At 42.3% G+C, this 21572-nt stretch overlaps 1 protein-coding gene across 1 annotated transcript in view; it reads right to left on the bottom strand.

The window, feature by feature from the left end:
• The window catches only part of VWA3A (von Willebrand factor A domain containing 3A), a 541655-nt gene that overhangs the window by 419025 nt on the left and 101058 nt on the right, over window positions 1–21572 (bottom strand). Inside the window, exons 4-8 of the mRNA XM_069210293.1 lie at window positions 20589–20713; window positions 20430–20507; window positions 15571–15625; window positions 13330–13428; window positions 10539–10645 (exon numbers count right to left, since the gene is read on the bottom strand). Of these exons, the coding sequence (XP_069066394.1) occupies window positions 10539–10645; window positions 13330–13428; window positions 15571–15625; window positions 20430–20507; window positions 20589–20713 (464 nt within the window). The remainder of the gene's footprint in view (window positions 1–10538; window positions 10646–13329; window positions 13429–15570; window positions 15626–20429; window positions 20508–20588; window positions 20714–21572) is intronic.

The following is a 21572-nucleotide window of genomic DNA, read 5'->3' as shown; positions in this document are numbered from 1 at the left end:
TTCATGTGCGACAAGCTGCTGTGTGACTATTGTGGTATTGCATAAGCTTTGCATGTCTCCTAAATACGTCTTAGCTGCTCATCCACAGCTAATTCAAGACACTGATTACGTTCATTAATAGGGGTTGCCTGGTCCCAGTATAATGTGCCAACACGACAGGTGTCCACCACACACCAGATCAGCTTCCTACAGTTTTTAGATTTGAATTAACAGATTAGCTGCCCACAAGCTATATTTGTAACGCCGCGCTCTGACGCAGCGTCTCTTTCTGTCCTCGCGGGTGGAACACGCTGCCGATATTCGGAGCGCCGATCTCTGCGTTTTTTGACTATGCTTTCTGGGAAGCATATATTTCGCTCCCGGTCGCGCTACACTTACTTGTAGCCTTTTTTCTTCTTTTATTGTTGGTGGTGAGTTTTTTGTTGAGCCTTTTGCCTGTCTCTATCCATGTTGTGTCCATCTTGTCTTCTTCGTGTTTTTGTCCCAGCATGCTCTGTTTTTCTTTTATACTACTTCCTTTTTCCTTTACTGGTCTATGGGCTTTTCCCAATCCAAGATGGTGTTACTTCCCTTTCCTGTGATGTCACTTCCCTTTTCTCAGTATATAAGTCAGTCAGTCTTGTTCCTCCTTGCGTTGCAAACACTTCCTTCTGGTTGTGCTGTTCGCTCCTGTTCTTTGTTCCTGCTTTTTTGCCTTGGAAGATTTTTGCCTGTTCTTTGTTCCTGCTTTTGCCTTGGGAGATTTTTGCCTGTTCTTTGTTCCTGCTTTTGCTTTGGGATATTTTTGCCTGTTCCTTTTTTCCTGCCTTGTACCCTGGATATTGCCTATTTTTGTTTCCTGTTGTCAAGTCCTGTTTTTTCTTGTTTTCCTTCAGGAGTTCCTGTTAGAGGTTTTTTCCCCAGTGTTGGGGTTTTTTCCCTCTGGGACTCCTTCTGGAGGATACGGTCTGCTTTGGCGTAGCCTGTCAAGCGGCACCGTGGCTACTAGAAGGGGTCGCCCTTATCTGGGAACATCCAGGACCTGTAGAAGACTTGGTGTATTCGCCAATCCGAAATCCAGAGGTGAGAAGTCCAGCGCAGTACGTGACAATATTACTACCAATTATATAAAATATACATACAGTCTGCTTAGGCTCCGCCCAGAGGAATTTTATTCTCTCACATCATGCAATAGGCTATTTGAATCACTGACTGAAAATCGGAAACAAAAATACTGTATAGACAGACTATTGTGTCAAAAATATCAAGGATAAAATGCTGAGAAAGTAAGTGCAAATAGTTAAGTATATATTTACTATTCTTAACTTCTTATCTACATACCTTGCAGAGATATGTCATCAAGTTACTTACCTTTGGTAACGCCTTCTCTGGTAGAGACATATTCTAGTTGCAGATTCCTTACCTTAGAATTTCCCCCAGGTGTCAGTCTAGATCCAGAGATTTTTCTCAAGCAGTACCCCTGCACACCCTCAGGTGGCATCGATCAGCTCTGCATCTGTCATCAGCGTGGTGCACACCAGATATGACGTTACAGGACCTATATAGGCGCCATTACCCGGCATGCTGACGTCAGTTTCTTTTCACAACTATCCACGCCAGAAGTGCTAAGCCATGAAGAACACCGACCACTGATGCGTCAAAACTAGAGCCCTGAAAGGGAAGTGCCTGTCTCTAGAAATCCGTTCACAGAGCGGGGAGGATAGGTAGGACGGTAAGGAATCTGCAACTAGAATATGTTTCTACCAGATAAGGAGTTACCGAAGGTAAGTAACTTGTTCATCTGACAGAGGCTTCTAGTTGTGGATTCCTTACCTTAGAATAGATCCCCAAGCAATACCATCCCCGGAGGTGGATCTGCAAGCCAATATCATACAAGGAAGTCGTGCAGGACTTAACAGGCAGAGTACCCTTCCATCTGGACCTGACTGTCCACTCAGTAATGTTTGGTGAACGTGTGCAGTGATGTCCAGGTTGCTGCCTGACAGATGTACAGGACTGGAGCTCCGGGTGATAACACAGTGGTTGCAGTTGTCACTCTGGTAGAGTGAGCACGCAAACCCTCCGGGGGTTTCTTTTTAGCCAATGCGGTGCACATTTTAATGCAGAGAGATGGTTCTCTTCTGCACAGCCACACTTTTCTTCGTACCCAGATGCCCAAAAAGGACTTGATGATCCAACCGGAACTCTTTGGTTCGATCAAGGTAGAAAGCCAATGCTCTTTTTGAGTCCAGGCAGTGTAGTCTCTCCTCTTTCTTAGAAGGATGGGGGGGGGGGTGCGTAAAAAGTAGGCAAGGAGATGGATTGGCCTACATGAAAGGGCGCAACCACTTCTGGCAAAAAGGGAGCCAATTTTGTCAGGATTTATTGAAAAGGTAGGGTGGCTTAGATAACAAGGCCTGCAGCTCACTCACCCTCCGGGCAGATGTAATGGTCACACGGAAGGCTGTTTTTAATGTTAGTTGCCTGAAAGGACAATTGTGAAGAAGCTCAAAAGGCGCACACATGAGAAATGTCAGAACCAAATTCAAATCCCATTGAGGCATAATAAATGGTGATGGAGGATACGTGGATAAGACCCTTGAGGAACCTACTAACAATAGGAGACTTAAGGAAAGAGGGTTGGTCAAGTAATCTCAGAAATCAAGAGACTGCAGACAAATAACCTTTGAGGGGGGCCCAAAGCAGAGCCCTGCTGGGCCAAAAAAAATATAAACATGAGGACCTCGGAAAGAGGGGTAGAGAGGGAGTCAAAAGACTTGTCAGTGCACCATGCCATAAATTTATGCCAACAACAGGTGTATACCTTGGCGGAGGGACACCTGGCTGCCAAGATAATATTACATACTTTGGGCAGAAGGTCAAAAACTGCCAGCTGCCACCACTCAATCTCCACGCAAGAAGATGGAGACTGGACATGTTCAGGTTGCTGTGATAGAAGATCCTCCCGAAGGGGCAGTCTGAATTCAGGATCGATGGCCGTGTTCAATAGCGCTGGATGCCAGACTCTTCATGCCCAGTCCTGAGCCACGAGGATTACTTAGGCCCGGTTATTCTTGATCTTATTGAGTACTGGGCAGAAGTGGTATAGGCGGAAAGGCGTACAGGAGACCAGAGCTCCACTCGAGTCAAAAAGCGTTGCCGAGCAAGTGCCGCATTGGAACCTCCAACACACACAACTGCTGACGTTGCACATTCTCTGCAGAGGTGAACAGATCTAAGCAAGGCTCTCTCCACTGCTCAAAGAGACCTAGCCCCACCTTCAGATGGAGACGCCATTGTGATTGGCCAGGCATTGTAGGATGAATTCATCCGCTCTGGCATTCAGAGAGCCCACGAGGTGTTGAATCACTAGAGAAATGACCTGATATTCTATCCATGTCAAGAGGTGCAGAGCCTCCTGACAAAGGGTCCACAACACTACCGGCCCTGATTGTTGCAGTACCACATAGTGGTGGTGTGTCTGTGAACACCTGCACTACCTTCACTTTGAGAGAGGGAAGAAATGCTTTCAATGCCAGTCTGATCGCCCTGATCTCCAAAAGATTTATGTGGAACCCTGACTCCAAAGGAGACCAGAAGCCTCCAATCTCTGCCTCTCCCATGTGGCCACCTCATCCCAAGAGTGATGAATCTGTCACCACTGTCAGATCTGGTTGGGGAATGGAGAGGGATCTGCCTCCGACCCAATCGTGGTTCAAGAGCCACCAATGCAGATCTTGTGCAGTTCCTTCCAAGATCAGGACCATGTCGGAGAGATTCCCCTGACGCTGCACAGACTAGAGCTTCAGGTCCCACTGCAGAGCCGCATATACTATCTGGCATGTGACACCAGCAGGATGCAGGATGCCATGAGGCCCAACAGCCTCATAGTCATTCACACTGAAATCCAGGATAGAGGCTGAAACATTGGTATCATAGCCTGAATATCCTGGATTTGCCACTTGGGAGGATAAGCCTGAAACTGCACCGCGTCCAGAACAGCTGCAATAAAAGGGAGTCAGGTATGACTTCAGTATGTTTATAGTGAACCCCAGTGAATGCAGGAGGTCTGCCATAGTCTGGAGGTGGTAGATTACAGCCTGGGGCAAGCCCTCCTTCAACAGCCAGCCGTCAAGATAGGGGAAGACTGCAGCCCCTGATCTGGGCAGATGAGCTGTGACCCCTGCCATCACCTTGGTAAACACTCGAGGGTGCTGGTAGGGCCAAAGGGGAACACGATGAACTGAAAATGCTTGTGACCTACCATGAATTTCAAGTAACGTCTGTGGGCGGGCAGGGCGGGAGGCGGGCAGGATGGGAATATAGAAATAGGCTTCCTGAAAGTCCAACACTACCATCTAGTCTCCTGGGTCCAGGGCAGATAGAACCTGAGCAAGAGTGAACATTTTGACCTTATCCTTCTTGTGGAAGAGATCGAGGGACTGAAGGTCTAGAATACGGTGGAGGCCCTTGCCTAGTGAGTTGGCTGTATTTATCCCACATCGTATTGTGAACTTCGCTGTGCCTCTCCCATCAGCAACAGCTTGCCAGGACCTATGGCAGCACCAGCGCAACCGTGTCCCATAAAGAATGGATGTAACAGCCAAAAAGGCATGCAAACATCTTCTTCTCAAGCTGATCCAGCCTCTTGGATTCCCTTTCCGGGGGTGTGGAAGGGATTGCGCCCCCGGACGTGAAGGCTTGGATAATCAAGCTCTCAAGGGTTGGGATTTGCATCAGAAACAATGGGTCATTAGGAGCGGTTCTATGGCGTTGGGCAATAGTCCTGTTCACAGGAGCCCCTCTGCTGAGTTTGGACCACCTACCCTGCAGAATATGAGTGAGGGCTTCATTAAAGTGCAAAAGGGGTTAAGAAGTGGAAGCCCAAGGCTGAAGCACCTATGTCAAGAGGTTAGTCCTGACTGCCACTAAAGGCAGCTCGAGGCCCAGGACCTCAGCCGCTCTTCTCACCACCATTGAGTAGGGCACTCCCTCCTGCAGAGCCACGGTAGGGGCAGAAAGCATGGCAGTGTCAGGGGGAAGTGTTCAGACCACTGGCCTCACCCAGGTCCATCTGCCAAACCATGGGATCTTCCAGCTGGTATTCCAAAGGGTCCAGCAACCCCCCACCCCAATCCTCACCGTACCCCAACCTAAGAGAATAAAGGTCAGGATACGTCCTAAGGAGCAAGGTCCCTGTTGAAGTCAGAATCGGCATCATGAGATGCCGGTTCAACTCTCTGTCGGAGTCAGCAATGAGGATGGGGTGGACATCAACCATGGACAGGGTGGACACCAGGAGTGTCAACGTCAGAACCATTGCAGGAAAGGTTGAGGTAGTAGAAAGCTACCTGCGCAGAACTTGAGGGGGCCCCTGCTGACCCCACGGGGCCCAAAGGCACCCCAGCAGAGTCAGAGTGCCCAAATATGAGACACACAGCATCACAAAGCTCAGGAAGTTGAGCAGGGGTCGCTCTGGCTCCTGATAACTCAGGGAAGCACGGAGCTCACCTAGACGCACGCTCCAAGGACACAGACCAGGAATGACAATGCTTCTTTTCCCTTGTCTCGTCGGCCAACGGACATGGTAAAGTCTTTGACTTCTTTGACTTTGACTTCTTTGCTCTTGTTTGACCTCCTTTTGTACCCCAACTTATCTGACTGTCCCCGAGGACTTGGAGTGGGATGATGATGAATGGGGACTTCGCGACCGTTCTCGGAACCTTCCTCTCGACCGGGAGGGATGCAGAGACGCTGGACCATAATAAGTTTTAGGGACCACTCCCTCAAAGCTTTCGGATTCATGCCCTGGCACGCGGAGCACAACTTTGAGTCGTGGTCGTGCTTCAAACACCACAAGCACACGAGCTGTGGATCTGTCATGAACATTGCCCAGTGAAAGATTCCACAGGGCTTGAACCCGGTCTTATGTGACGACATCTCGATGCACCAGGGGTGTCAATACTCAAAAATCCTCAAGAATTTTTTTTTTTAAAGTGAGTGAGGGATAGCTCTTATTCAGATCTATGCTGGCTGGCATGGAAAGAAAAGAACTGACATCAGCGCTGGGGTGGCACCTATATAGGTCCTGCAATGTCATATCCTGCATGCACAAAGCAAATGACGGACGCGGAGCCGACCAACATCACCTGATGGCGCACAGGGGTACTACTCAAGAAAAATCTCCAGATCAAGACTGACGCCTGGGGGAAATTCTACGATAAGGAATCTGCAACTGGAAGTCTCTATCAGATATGTGGAGTTATATATAGTAAAACTTTGCTTACCTATAGAAACTTACCTTCACCATATTTTTGTTCTTGGTATTCTTGAAACACTATTTTGTTCCACAGTATTTTTGTTTCCAATATTCTGTCTAAACACTAGCTATTCAGTGAATCAGTGTGACTTTCAGGAAGTGCTTCTATTAGAATGCCTGAATTACCATTTTACATCTGAAAAATACAATCAATCATCTCTCTGTTTGTCACATTCAATTCTTTATCTGTCATATGCATTCTATATGGAAAATAACATTTCTACTATGTCTTTTCTGAGAACTGGCTAGGGCAATAGGGAAGGCTTCAATGTGATAAACAGCACTTGTGAATACTTTTGTTTACATGCTCAGACAATTTAAACCCAGCCCTATTGCCTTTTCCTGGGCTTGTTTCCCATATGTTACTTAAAAAAGATTTACATTTTAGTAGCTTTATTATCAGTCATTTTCTTGAAAATATGGTATTTATGTTGTTAAAAAATCAGATGTAACCTAATCACATGCAAGGAAATGTGACTTTACTATTTTTACAGATGAGCTTAGTTACTGCTTTTGAAGAATAATAAACAATTTCAAAACTGAGGCAACTACAAACTGGGGAAAACATTCAAGGCAAGGGTCAGTGGGAAACAAATAGATCCAATATTCCCCTAACACAGGAAACAATGGCACTTTTTATGTGGATTCTTATTAGGAATAGAGGTGGAACCAGAAAGCAGATATAAAAATTGTCTTTGATTAGAGCCATGTCTGAAGTAAGACTGATTTTGACATTATTCTGACTATTTGCTTGGGGTCTATGTGATGACTATGTGAAAAGTGTTTTCTACATTAAAAACAATAGTCTGCTACTACTGGATATCATGCAACCCAATCACAGTGAGAATATGAGCATAATGTTTATGCTGTTTTGGTCAACCTGCTATTTAAAAAATGAAAATTACTAGCAGGGAAGATTTGTTTGTTTTCAAATCTGTATCATGTAATAAAATAGTGCTCCACAAGCCAATCAGATTGTGGTTCTAGGAACTTTCTTCCTGCTTAATGATTTCACTTCACCCAGCCAGTCAACTGATAATACTTAATAGGTACATTAGGGGATGGCACACAATTTCTGTCAGTTTAAAAAAAAACTAAAACAAAATGTTGATGGCTTGTAATCAGAGTTCAACATTACAAATACGTTTGACTGACAATTCAAGGTAAATGTTCCCTCAGAAAATTGAACAAAGCTTGAAATGGGTCGCAGAGGCATCACCTTCTTTCCAGGAGAATTGTTTGCAACAGATAAGAAATAACAGTACAGTGACATTTCAAGTTCTAAGAGGTGGGCATGAGTTTCCACTTAAATACTTAGATGGACAGAGCAACTTTGAATTGACTAGAAAAGTGTTCCATATAGAAGGTCAAGGAGTTCAAAGGAACCCAATCTTGAGGTACGTAAGGTGGTCCTGGTACAATCAGAGAGAAATGGTTCACTGAACACAGTATGCAAGGCCAGGTATGGCAAAAAAATCATTTGTTAAAGCTGGTAAGGTGAAGTCGCATGTATATCTTGGAAGGCCAAGCTCAGTAGCTGGTACTATATCTTGTTTTTAGGTAACTGCCATCATGATTGATGATAAATTTAGAGTGCTTGTGTGGCACAGCTGATTATCTAGCCACATGGAGAGAAAGTATATTCTTATCACCAAGGGATTTAGGAGAGACGCAGATGCTTGAAAGAGTAGGTGGGTGGATTCTTAGTATGTTAAACAGCTAATTTCAAGCACCTCCTTCTAGTTCGCAGGTAGCGATAGAAAGCATGCCTAGATTCCTTCCAGAAGGCAAGAGCATGAGAGTCACTAGGTGTATATTGTAGTAACATGGTTGAAAGTTCTAAGTTACCCGTAATTTAAGTCATGTCAGTTCTTGAAGGCTTAAGCATTAGGGAGTGGACGGCTATCTAATTCTGAATGGCTATGAGCAAGCTGAGATTTCTTGTGGTTATTAGGCGTGGAAGAAGCAAGGACAGTTGAGTATCATCAAAATAAAAAAGGGCCCCAGAATAGAGCTTTGTAAGGACCAACTATTTCAATGGAAAAGTGAACAGAACCCGGTGGCACAGAAAGACTGTCTGGAAAGAAAGAAAGAGAACCACTTTAGGGTCTCATGAGCAGTGCCAAGAAAGGTGAGGGTCATTAACATGTTTGACTGGTCACCTCGATCAAATGCTCATGAATGGTGGTGAACAATTAGGACAGAGAAAATGAGGTTATATCAATTTGAGGTGATAAAGCAATGAATTTGTGTGAGGGCTTTCTTTATGGAGTGAAGTTGGCAAAGCCTATAGTGTAGAGAATTAACAAGTTTTAAAGAGAGGAGGTAAATAGTAAGATGACTCATTGGCCAATATTTCATTAAAAACGCAACTATGAAACTGGGCAGTACTTAGAAGGGGAGGAATGTTGCCTATTGGTTTGTATGGTAAAGGGGGATTACTGCAAGTTTGAAGCTATACGGGTAGCATATTGTGAAGAGAGAATAACTGTAAAAAAAGAGAGAGAGAGAGAGACATTAGATTAAAACACAAGTCCAGTGTGACTTTATAATATAAGGTTGAAGGAGTCAGAAGGGAAGGACACTGATATAGCTTTATAGAGCAAATGTATGAGCTCTACTGGAAAGGTACAGGGGATCAAATCAAGTAAAATTAGTGGATGAGATGATAGAGATGCATATGGTGGTGGCTGCCTGTGAGGAAGGTGTGCAGAATGTACCTGAAAGTGATGATTTCACAGCAGTAAATTTTGAAGTCGCTGACCACAAGGCTGAATAATGTTATAAACATTGTAATAGTGCCGGAAGAGGAATAAGTGGGAAAGACTGTGGGTTAGGGATGAGAATGTGGATATGGTGAATGATGTATAGAGATTTAATTGAGTCCTTCAGTGTCTTTAGCCTCTTAGCAGGTTTCCAGGTTTTGAGGGTGTGAGACTTTCTCCACCCTCTAAGGTGAGTGCAGATATTAGTCATCTAGTCCTGACTGGAGATGTGATCCATCACTAAAGTGGGCAAAGGGGTGAATATGGAGAGAGGATACCTTTGAGTTGAAGGTCGACAGTAGTGCACCATAGAAATTATTAAAACGGGATTAATCTAGAAGAGGAGTTACATAATGTTGTACTTAATCAAAATGTGGATGTGGTATGCATGATAACCTATATACTAAAACATGGTTTCAGAAGTACAATCAGTCCCAAAGTGATATTTGTCAGTTGAACAAACGATAATATACACATCATTTTGTAAGGCTAACTCAGTGCGTCACTACCCATTTGTCATTGTTTTAATTAGCACCATGTCATCAAAACTAGGATAGCATTAACTTTAAATGTGCAGTGTATTACTTACATTCTCCTCAATGCCTCTTTAGAGTCTAACCTTGGTTGAGACAGCTGAGTTTGTGTCTAGTGAGAATTTTTGTTGTGACAGGGGGAAATTATTATTGGACGAGCAGTGTAGGGATGATAATGGACATGTGAATCAGGATGCAATCTAAAGCATGTGGGCCAAAAACAGGAGGGCAACAAGGCAGTGATCTTTATGCTAGGATGAGGGCCAGGGATTTGTGAGGCAAGGTAGAGAGCGTAAGCAGGTGCTGGAGAGCTTGGCTGGATGGGGATAGTTGGAAAGTGTGGAACGTTAGCAGCTCTTAAAGGGGAGACTGAAACCAGAAGCAGACTGTGCTGTATAATTCAGGTATGTTTGTGTGTTTGTGGCCAGGGGAGGAAGGGAGTGGTAGAGTACATCAGTGTGGGGACAGAGCTGGCACATTAAGTTTCTTAGCATTAGTGATCTCGAATGCTGTCAGTAACATTCATTATTGCACCTTGTTCTCTGTCTACCAGTGTTAAGGCTCTGGTTCTCACTAGTTTTACCTATCAGCTCCAAAGAATATTGAAAGATTGGGAATGGCAGAACACCTGTAATGACTGATATAATACCTTCGGCCCAACCTTACAACATTTTTTAACTGTCTGTCTTTGTTTTAGTTAGATGTATTTCTTCTTTATGGTGAAAACTTCTAATAGTATTGTAAAGTAATTCTGGTGACAATTATTACAATTGTATATGCCCTTCTATATGTTACAAATCATGTAGAAGGGATACTGTGACTGCTAAAGCTGGTGGTGCTAAGGATGTAATGCCTTATGTAACGTTTAATGCTCGTGCCCTAAACGGAAGTACAGAAAACTTTAAAACCCTATGACAGAACTAATATAAAGGATACACTTACATGCGTACATTGACGTCTTTTGCAGACTCCCACAGACATGAGACGTCTGTACCGAAGGAAATAAAGTACAGTTTCTTCTTGTAACACAGTTGTTCATCTATGAGGTACTTCGTGCAAAAAACAATAACATTCTTATTACAAATACATCCTTTCTCTCCAAAATAAGGATTCTGAATACTACTTAAACTTCATTGTAAATTGAGTTAAAGAAGAACACTGTTAAACAATAGAAATAGCAAGAAGTTAAGACACTTGTGGGCCTGTGGCCTACACATAAAGGCATTTGGATTAAGCAAAGTAGTGCTCCCGTACTACTCTTTTATATAGTCTCCAATGCCTGTGTGAATTGCCCTCCAAACGTTAAACATTAAACACAGTAAGCGGCTCATTTTCCAACTTTTCACTTTTAAGCAGAGCTCTTGGGAACGACATGATGTTTGTAATTGCCCAACATTCATTTAAGTATAATTCTAACACACAGGTCTGGCACATGTGGTGGTTAGGGAGATCTGTAAAGTACACAGGGAAGTCTTTCCACAGCAAGTAGCACTGGTGCACGATAAGCACCTGCTGGGGGCAAGTGATAACCCATAGCCCTAAAGAAGATGCCACCAATGAGGGTGCTGTGCAAACCAAGCAGTACCATTGTAGGCTGTGTGATACAGGGATGGGTATGAGGTACAGTCTGGGTGTCTCTAATAAAGCTATCTCATCACCATCCATGTGCAGGAGGCACTGATGCTCCAGAGGAGGAGGTGGAGTTTTGATTAACACAAACGTGGTGAGGATTTGGGCTGATGCTTGATATTCTAAGCAATATATCTCACAGATCAATTATTGGCAACCATCTTTTATTGGCTGACATGGAGATAATAGCAAGGAATGGCCTAAGTGGCTCTTGGCACTCAAGACTTCCAAAGAAGCCAAGTCCACCAACATCTTTGTGCAAATGGGTGGCAGGAAAGTGATTGCCGTGGCTGAGTGAATCCTGTTACTCAGTGATATGTAAGTGATATGTGTGCAGCTTGGACGGTGTCTCTGCCTCTATACCATCACAGGTGTAACACAGTAGCTCAATGGGGTACAGATGGTGAGGCCAGGGAATTACTGTTCCCAATGCAGACTCATATTAGAGTCTAAGGGCCAGATGTAGCAAGCGTTTTGCATGGTGCAAACAGCGAATTTTGCTGTTTGTGCCATGCAAAATGCACATTGTGATGCTCATTCCCATTTTGCGAGTCGGTAACCTGGTTACCGACTCGCAAAATGGGAATGCGACTCGCAAAGAGGAAGGGGTGTTCCCCTTCCTATTTGCGATTCGCATCGCAATGTAGAATTGCTTTGTGACCGCAAATGCGGTCGCAAAGCAATTCACAGTTAGCACCCATTTCAAATGGGTGCTAACCCATTCGTAAAAGGGAAGGGGTCCCCATGGGACCCCTTCCCCTTTGTGAATGGCTCTGAAAAAATAAAACACAAACGTTTCATTTTTTTCGTTTGTGTTGTAACTCGTTTTCCTTTAAGGAAAACGGGCTGCAATACAAAAAAAAACCTGCTTTATTAAAAAGCAGTCACAGACATGGTGGTCTGCTGTCTCTAGCAGGCCACCATCCCTGTGAGTGCTGCGAATTGGAAGGGGGTCACAAATTGCGACCCACCTCATTAATATTAATGAGGTGGGTCTTTGCGACCCCCTTCCGATTCGCAGATGGTGTCAGGGACACCATCCAGCATCCGAAATTGCGACTCTCAAATTGCGAGTCGGTCGGAGAGAATTGCAAATTCGGATTTTGCTACATCTGGCTCTTAATGCCATCACCCCCAATGCCTGCCCTGGATGCACCCAACAGCTGCCCGGTACGTTCACTTAGAATCAGAATGACACTAACAACCAAGCCATTAGCTGCCAATGGCTGAAGGGGGCAGACTTCATGCCCCATTTGTGTATGCAGTCCTGTGAGCTGATCGAAATTTTGAATGACATTCCAGCAATGCAGTGGATGAAGATGGCTGGCTTAAAAACTGTCCACGTATGTATTATCTATGTATAGATTACTATGGGGGTTATTACAACTTTGGAGGAGGTGTTAATCCGTCCCAAAAGTGACGGTAAAGTGACGGATATACCACCAGCCGTATTACGAGTCCATTATATCCTATGGAACTCGTAATACGGCTGGTGGTATATCCGTCACTTTTGGGACGAATTAACACCTCCTCCAAAGTTGTAATAACCCCCTATATGTTTACTATATGAATGACACAAGTGTCATAACAGGTCAGAGCTAAAAAGGACCTATTCTGAGAGATGTTCTGCCTCCGTTCCAGGACTAGTGCAATTCTCTCCATTTTTCTGCAGCTGGGATGAGGCGGCATTACTCAGAATAGGTCCTTTTTAGCTCTGACCTGTTATGACACTTGTGTCATTCATATAGAAACCGATGTAGCTTCCGTAATTAATTACTAACAGACTTCCTGGATGCATTCCTTTTACTGCATATCTGTACTTCATGTGCCCTAAAGCCAGCAAATAACGGTGAGGTGTAATTCTAAAGGCTTTCCAGAGAAAGAAGTGCTCTAGGGAATAGCCTACAGAAAACACCTTATAAAACCTCTGCGTGGAGTTGTCTATTGATCGGTTACAGCATGAGAAAAGCTTTGAAGCTGCTGAACTGAATACTCATTCATATGGTACAACATCCAATGGATAGCGTTATCCCAGTTGAGTGGCATATAATCACTCTTAACATTTGTATCAAGTTTTGGGAAAAAAGAATTAAACGTTAGTTACCAAAAGTCCTCTCTGGAAATCAAACAATCCAGGGTCACAATTTACGTCTGATGAATCAACAAGAACTCCGACTCTGCTTCCTTTAACAAGTCCAAACATCTAAGTAGTAAAAAAAAAAAGTTAATCTGTGCAGGTGCTTTAATGAATACACATTTTGTAATACCTTAAAATATATCATAAACCAAATCTGAAAAAACAAGAAGCAATCTCCTCACTGATTACCACGATTTACACATAATTTAACAAGGATCCAATCTTATGTTGTAGTAAGTGACCACAACGCCATTAAAGAACTGAGTTGGCCACACCTTAGACAGAACAGGTTGAGGGAACAGGTTAACTATAACTTTAACTGTCAATCTCAATAGTGCATTCCTGGAACACATATCAAAACAAGGGTGCACTATTACAACGCTCCATTCTTGCCGAAATTAGACAATAGTCCTGTTACATAAAGGTAAACTTACACTTTTGTGTAAGTTTACTCTTGCTGTAGTAACTTTAATACTTTGTGGTATTCACAAATATGTGTGTAATATCACTACTAGTAATTTTACTAGTGTAATTTTACTAGTAACAAAATTACACTTGTAGTTTGCGGACATAAAAAACATAGTAAAGTTACTAGAGCAAGTGTAAATTTACACAAAGTGTAATTTTACCTTAGTGAGTAAGGCCCATTGTTGGTACAAAACCATGTCTGTTCACTGTTCATTGATATGATTGAGGAAGTCGATGTGTGGATGTGAGAAAAGACTTAGCTATCTTCTCTGTGTTAATTACAAAACAAGAAGCACCTAATTGGAAAAATGCTGATTTTGAAATCATGCCCCCGGTGACATCATTGGCTGAAAGCTTCAACAATAATCAATCAGGTGGCATACATACAAGGAAAAGGAAATAACAACTGGAAACTGACGTAGTAATAATAGTCATAACCCTTTTAAAAGGCTGTTGGGTTAAATATTTCTTTATGTCCAGAAACGAATTTCAAGGAGACATAAGTATCTATAAACTGAAGGTGTCAGACATAGGATCACAAGAGTGGAGTCCAAGCCAGATTTTCATACTATCCACATTACCAAATGTAAGTACATTCAATCTAAATAGAATTAATTTGGTAATTGGTAATTTTTAAAATCTGGCATGACTCCAGCTAACTTGGACACCTGTGCTGTAAACCAATCAAATTTTGAGAAATGTCACCTAGGGCACTGCCTTCAGAGTCCCTCTAATACTGACTGAGTCTAACATGAGACACTACAGGGACAGACCACATTTGTCAGGGAGAGTGGGTGGAAATAAACAAAGAGGAACTGGCGGGGGACTCTGTGAAAAATGGGTTTCAGCCATGGAACAAGGGCAGGCATATCAAAAGCAGGGACATCACCTTGCCAATCTTAACACAGTTGTCATAGAAGCAGCCACCCCTACACACCCAGAATGATGAGACTGTAAACAACTATTCAAACAATTTTGAATCAAAGTGACTGGAAAGCTACACTTTGGGCCCACTTCCCTAAGTTCATACAAACCCAACTTGAGGGAGGCTATAAGAGATCATGGGATTGGAGAGAGTGTTTTTAAGAATGAGACTAGGTAAACCTGCCTAATACATTGTTATGAATATAAATCACTGCAGCACGTCTCATTCAGGGTCTCAAGAAATATGAGCAAATCACCTACATCCTGATAGAGCTCCACTGACTCTTCTTGACAGTCCACACCATCTTCAAAAGCAACTGCATCATTTACAAAGCCATCACAACCTACACTCTCATGGATCTAGCAGGCTAACACACTTAGCATTTCTGGTGCCTCTGGGGAAACTGATAGCCAGGACACCATCAGACTGCAGACAAAGAAGTGTAAGCAAAAAAAACATAAGACGTCAGGCCTTTTTCATCTCGACTCCCAAGATCAAATAGAACATATCTGAATAAATCAAGAACGCCACAATTTAGGAAAGAGTTTAAGATGCACTTTTTAAAAGAACTATACATCAGAATGCAACAGTAGTACACTACTGACCCAGAAGCTAGCTAATCCTCTAATCAGGCGTTGACTGTATTGCCTTTGACGGTGTACAGCACTTTTGGCTAGTTTCAAGCTATACACATACATGCATATACACATATATACATGAATAACAGAGATCTTTAAAAGGTTTACAGGGAGGATTCTTGTCTCATCAAGAACGTAATTATTAATGGACATTAAAGCAATACTGGATATCCTTACCTTTCTGCTGTCTTCCAGGAGCCAATCAATCCGCTGGTGGTAACGTTCTATGGCTCTAACAAAACAAAAAATTATTTCATGAAATAGTATTTTAGTTTTATTTCAATTGGAAGAAAAACAGAAGAACTTCCAATGACCATACATGTACACACGGGGGCCTGCCACATGCCTTGCAAGGACACACATGCACAAACTCACTCATGAACGCATGCATGCAATCAGACACTTATGTATGCACACACTAGTGACACAAGAAGAAGCTCCTGGTCGGCCCATTCTCACTTATCAATGCTACATTTTAGCTTCAATGACTCCTAGGAAAATCTAGGAATAAGGTCAATATATTATTACAATGCGGCTTTACGTGGAACTTTTTCAGGAAATGAGAGTAAAATATGAAAAGTATACAATAACACAAATCCGAAAAATGTACAATAACACAAAATGTAATATACACACACTGTCTAATGCATGGGTACTCAGAAACATTTTACCAGGGGCCAAAAAGTTTGGTCTGTGACGTGCCTGGGTCCGCATTGATGCCAGGGCAGCGGCGGTCAGGTGGGGTGGCTAGGGATATTGGTGGCAAGGTAGGTGTAGGGGAAGCAAAGGATATACATCTAGTGGCTGAAATAAACAATGGGAAACCAGAAAAACGGGAATTAATCCTGCTTTACCCACTTTTCCAAACTGTGTGATCCTAGGCAATTGTTTAGTGTCACTTTCCCTCCTTTTTCTGCATTATCACATTTAAGATGACCTCGAAATACGTGAGACATGGTGTGCGCTGCACAAAACCTGCTTCTATGTTTGATTTAATAAACTATAATGTTGTTTATGTATGGTAGGAACCCAGGCCACCATTAAAGTGCACATATCAAGTGACTTGCCTCTTTAATTTACTATTGGTGGTGTTCGCAGAGTAAGGGAACAATTAATGTTTCCAAATTTATGTTTCGAAAATTTATGTTTGAAAACTATCACTTTTAAATGAATACATCTCAATGCACTGATAAAATAAATTGTACTAAGGTGAAAAGGTTCTGCATGTTAACTAATTACACTTTTTTAATTTTGGAGACTGTCTTAATTTTACACTTATGCTGCAAGATGTCTTTAAAAATGAAGGTGTTTCTAAAGTTAAGTGCAGAAGAGAAGTCCCTAGTTACTTCCTTTCTTTAACACCAATTAAGTTTGAAATAAATGATTGTGTGTGTATTTAATATTTTTGTTAGTGCGGAGTCCAGCAAACAGCTGCCCAGTGCTCCTGTTCCCCCAGGGGCCGCTTGTAAAGGTCAGAGGAGCCGCATGAGCCCCGGGGCAGTACTTTGAGTATCCCTGGTCTAATGTATGCAAGTGTGATAGAGCTGCTATAATTAAACGCAAATGGCATGGATAACCCCACATGTTCTTGAAACCATGTCATTGATCCTTCCTCTTCTACAAAACTATCCCTAAAATCACATATCGGTTTGAGTTTTTTAAACCGGGTAAAACTCAACATACAATTAATACAACTCCAAACAAGAAAACATATTGTTTAGTCGTGTGGGGGTGGGGCAGGTTAACTATTCCTTTCACTGTCAATATGAATAGTGAATAGTGCACACTTAGCAGTTTGAATTTAATGACAATTTAATCATAACACTGGGTGTCATAGCGGGAACCCGTGCCACCACCAAGGCTAATCCCCTCCTACCCTAGCCTTCCTCCAGAAAAGCTTGTTTTAAGTGACCTTCCACCACTCGCCACCCACGAGGTAGCTCCAGGATTGCCCCAGATGGCTGTATAAGGCATTGAGTAACATTACACCCTTAGTGCAGCCTTGGGGACAATCATTGATCAACCTCACTTTATCGCTAGAAAACATGATTAACGTGGCCTGACACTCACTGCTGAAGCTGCCCTGCTACCTCCCGGGTTATCCCAGAAGGAAGGACAAGGTGCTGGGTGATGTAAACTCTATCAGCCCTAAGCCCCATTCAAAGGGGGTTATTCTAACTTTGGAGGAGGTGTTAATCCGTCCCAAAAGTGACGGAAAAGTGACGGATTTACCACCAGCCGTATTACGAGTCCATTATATCCTATGGAACTCGTAATACGGCTGGTGGTATATCCGTCACTTTACCGTCACTTTTGTGACGGATTAACACTCCTCCAAAGTTAGAATAACCCCCAAAGTGTTGCTTGCCCTCGCCTTCCAGCCCGTTTAAACTTGTTTAAAGAAGCTAATTGCCCTTCTCTTACCAAAAGCTTTGGCAGGACACCCCAGGCCAAGCATATACAGGGAGAATTAGGAAAATAAAACTTACATTTGTTATCCAAATAAATGGGGCCAGCTTGATGAAAAGCCTTGTGAACAATGGAGAGAGATTTAGAAGAACTTATATACCCGCTGGCAGCCAATGCAGACAGTCCAGGGCAACAGAAGAAGAGCTTTGTCATGTTTTTAATTCACTAACACTTCTTCAAAACATGGTGAGAGACTCCCAAAAGCAGAGAGTTAAATATTCAAGGCTGTTGAGAACAGTGGCCTGAACCACAATCCCACATGCCTGAGGGGGAGCAAGTGAATATTTTTCTGAGCGCCTTAAACACGATAAAACACGAAGAGGTAAGATGGTTAGCCTGAGTCTGTAAAGACAGATTATGTTCCAGTAAAAAAAAAACAGGTTAATCACAGATTTTGAGGACAGGGGAGGTTCAGGCTCAGGGAAAGACCAAAAAAAGGAGGGAAAAGCTTTAAACAGAGAGGAGTGAGAGAGTCAAAGTACTTAGAGTCAAACAGTTCCGTAGTTAAGCGTGGAAAATGAATTAGTCCAGAGGTAGAGTCAATTATATTTTCCAGAGGAACTGGAAGGTGGTTAGAAGGAGGACCACCAAGTAAAGAATCAGGAGATGGCAGACAACCATTCACAAATGAGTCTGTCTCACGAAAAGAAGGGCTGTGCGAAAGGGAAAGCTATTTTTCAGGGACAGGGTCCACTTTCTGAATGCTAGCTTTGGGCCTTTGAGAGAGCACTGCTGCATTTTCTCCACAATGCCTTTCGCATTGTGTCACTTTGTTATTTGCAGTCCCAGTCCTTTTTGGGGACAGTGGCTTAATTTGCAGCACTTTGCAAATAATAATAATACAGGCTGTAGGTCGGCCGTGCCTCACATGTCTCCATCGCTGCATTGACAGTCATTTGCAATGATTCACATAAGCACTTGCATATCATTAATATCCATGAAATAGATTTCTAATAATCCTTGTAAGCAGCTATTCTGAGATGTGATGGATTAATTAATCCAATGAAGGATAAAAACATGATAGGGTTGCCTTACATCACTATGCACAAACACCAGCTGCTCCGTGACGCGATCATTCACACATTAAGCCCCTAGGTAAAAGTGTTTCCAAGACTTACCATTGATTTCTATCTCTTTTCCCCATTTCTGGAACTCTGTATCGTTTTGCACAAACATTTCCCATCTATCAGATTTTCACACCTACCACTGAGAATTAGACATTTCCTCCTTGTAAAGGTATTGGGACAATCTTAATTGTAAAATAATTGAACACTTGTAGAAAAGGATGTCATTCCTCACTCTTGAAAATTATTTACTAGAATTGTTACATCTAATGAAAAACTAAAAGAAAGAGATGAAGGGAATTTGAGACTTTACAAAAGTTATTATTTGATCATTTGTAGGAAGACGTTATGTGGCACTACATGTAAAAAACAATTTTGTTTTAACTATTTGCTTGTTCATAAAATGTTTTAATGTTAAAGGTTAAGGTAGCTATTGCACGAAAATATTATGTCTATGCTCAAAGGATAAATTCTGCAGTAGGATTGCAATGTCCCAGAAGCACAGAGAAATGTACTAGTTCAAATTGTCTTTCGAATGCATAGAATCTCTATGTTCTTGAGGGCTGTGAGGGATATTACTAACTCATAGGTAGATTGATAACATTTTAGTGTTAAGGAATCATTGGCATGGCCTACTGGGCTGGAGTTTTTGCTGCCCTCTCCAATATCTTACATATACTACTCCCCCTTCACCTGGGTTGGCACTGTTCTGTTTCACGACAGAAATACCAGATGACCATAAGTAATTTTTTGCATTGGCATTACTACTTGCCGAGCATGGCGTGGTGTGTGCATGGGTCAGGGGAGAGCCCCTACCGTACGAGAGTGGTTATCGGACATAGTTTATTGTCAAGAACAACTCACAGTGTACTATACTATGCGCCCCTCTGCCAGTCGGTCCAGGGATATTTGGGGACCCTTTCAGTTGTATTTGCTGTTGCAGACGTAGTCCTTGTTTCCTACTTCGGCGCCTCCTTCTGTTACTCCATGATGAAAATTTGACCCTTTTTATTTGTTGTTTATTTTAGCCTTGCACTCCCACTGTGAATGATTTCTAATCTAAAGTAATTGTCTATTCTGACATGTATGAATTCTACCATATAAACTTCCTGACTGCCCTGCAGTACCATCCAATGAATCTCATATTATTTACAGTTTTTTATCTCTGGGGCTGCATCTAATTACTGTTGTTATTCTGTTTTAATATGTTGAAACACTTAATAAATACCAAAAAAAGAGTTAATGGACCTTTTCATGAAAGTGTGTCCTTTTGTTATCCTTATGGCACAGCCACAAAAGCTTTCAAACTAAGAATGGGGATGATGTTGCAGATGTTGATGTTACTTCATTTTTTAACTGCCTTTGCCATTTAGAACTTAAAGGACAATATTTTGGAATTCATACAAAATGTTTTGTGACTTCAAATTTATCTTTGATCCAGAATTCATAAATTACCTTATCACATATAACACACATTTGTGTCACTAAATTCCATATACGTACTGGCAAACCCTTGATTCAAAATGAGTAACCGTGTCCGCAGTAAATTCGATGTGCTTCGTGGAACTGTCAGTTCTGCTTCTAAAAAAGTTCAGAAAACAAGATTTAGTACATAAAAGATCTTTCCAGAACGCTAAGCACACATGTACATTTTGAACTTACAACACAACATTTCCCTCTCTGATTAGATTCTCAATTGTGAGTTTCATGTGTTCCAGACTGTGGTTAATAAGCCATTCTTCTGTGGTTTGGAAGTCCACTGGGTGAGCTTCTTTTCCTTGCACATTCTGTGAAGAGCAAAAAGAAGAAAACATGAAGAGGATAGAGAATATTTATTAATGTGCTATCACATTAGCGCTTGTACGGTCTTTCTGTCCTTTCATGTCCTGTTTAGATCCCTAAATAAGTTACTCACCTGTGACAATAGTTCTCTCGCGTTGGTATCTTTCACACATTCAGCTCCTAGATTTATTCCCCTTCATCAGGCTGGGGATCTCCATAGCATAAATTACCATAAGATATTTAGAATGGTCATACATCCAAGAACAGTGTTTATTTAATAGCAAATTCAAATCATGTAAAAGTGCCCATATTTTAGCCAATCAGATGAATGAACCAACCACTCCATTCTGCCAGAGGCACCCAAAGCTCAGATTTTGAAAGTACCTGAGTGAAAATGAAAAATTTGTGAGGTTCTGACTATGGAGAAGGGTGGATCACCCATGAAACTGTGAAAGGTACCAACTTTGAGAACTATAATTACAGAAAGGTCATTTGTTTCTTTTTGTGCATTGGATCTTTAATAGATTTGTATGCCTAAATTAGAATATTAAGCAGCACACAATACATTACCCGTGCTAAGCAGGCATATCATATCAAAAGAGGCTGCGCAGAACTGCTTCCCTCACCGAAGAACGTGCTACTGCACCTAAGTGTAGGCACTAGTGCTTGGTAAAGGTGTGCATGTTCATCCATGTCAAAGCATGGCAGGTGTTATGATGAGATACAAGTGTAGAGGGCTGCTATTGAAAAAACACTTCTGGTGGAGTGAGCCATGACTCATTTTATTTTTTGTCACCAAAGACAATGTATACCAAAAGCCATCTGATAGATCCTGTTCAGAGATAGAACAATCCTTTCCAGGAT

This window comes from Pleurodeles waltl, chromosome 10, assembly GCF_031143425.1.
Source record: "Pleurodeles waltl isolate 20211129_DDA chromosome 10, aPleWal1.hap1.20221129, whole genome shotgun sequence".
Lineage (NCBI taxonomy): Eukaryota > Metazoa > Chordata > Amphibia > Caudata > Salamandridae > Pleurodeles > Pleurodeles waltl.
This window is presented reverse-complemented; position numbering and strand designations above follow the sequence as displayed.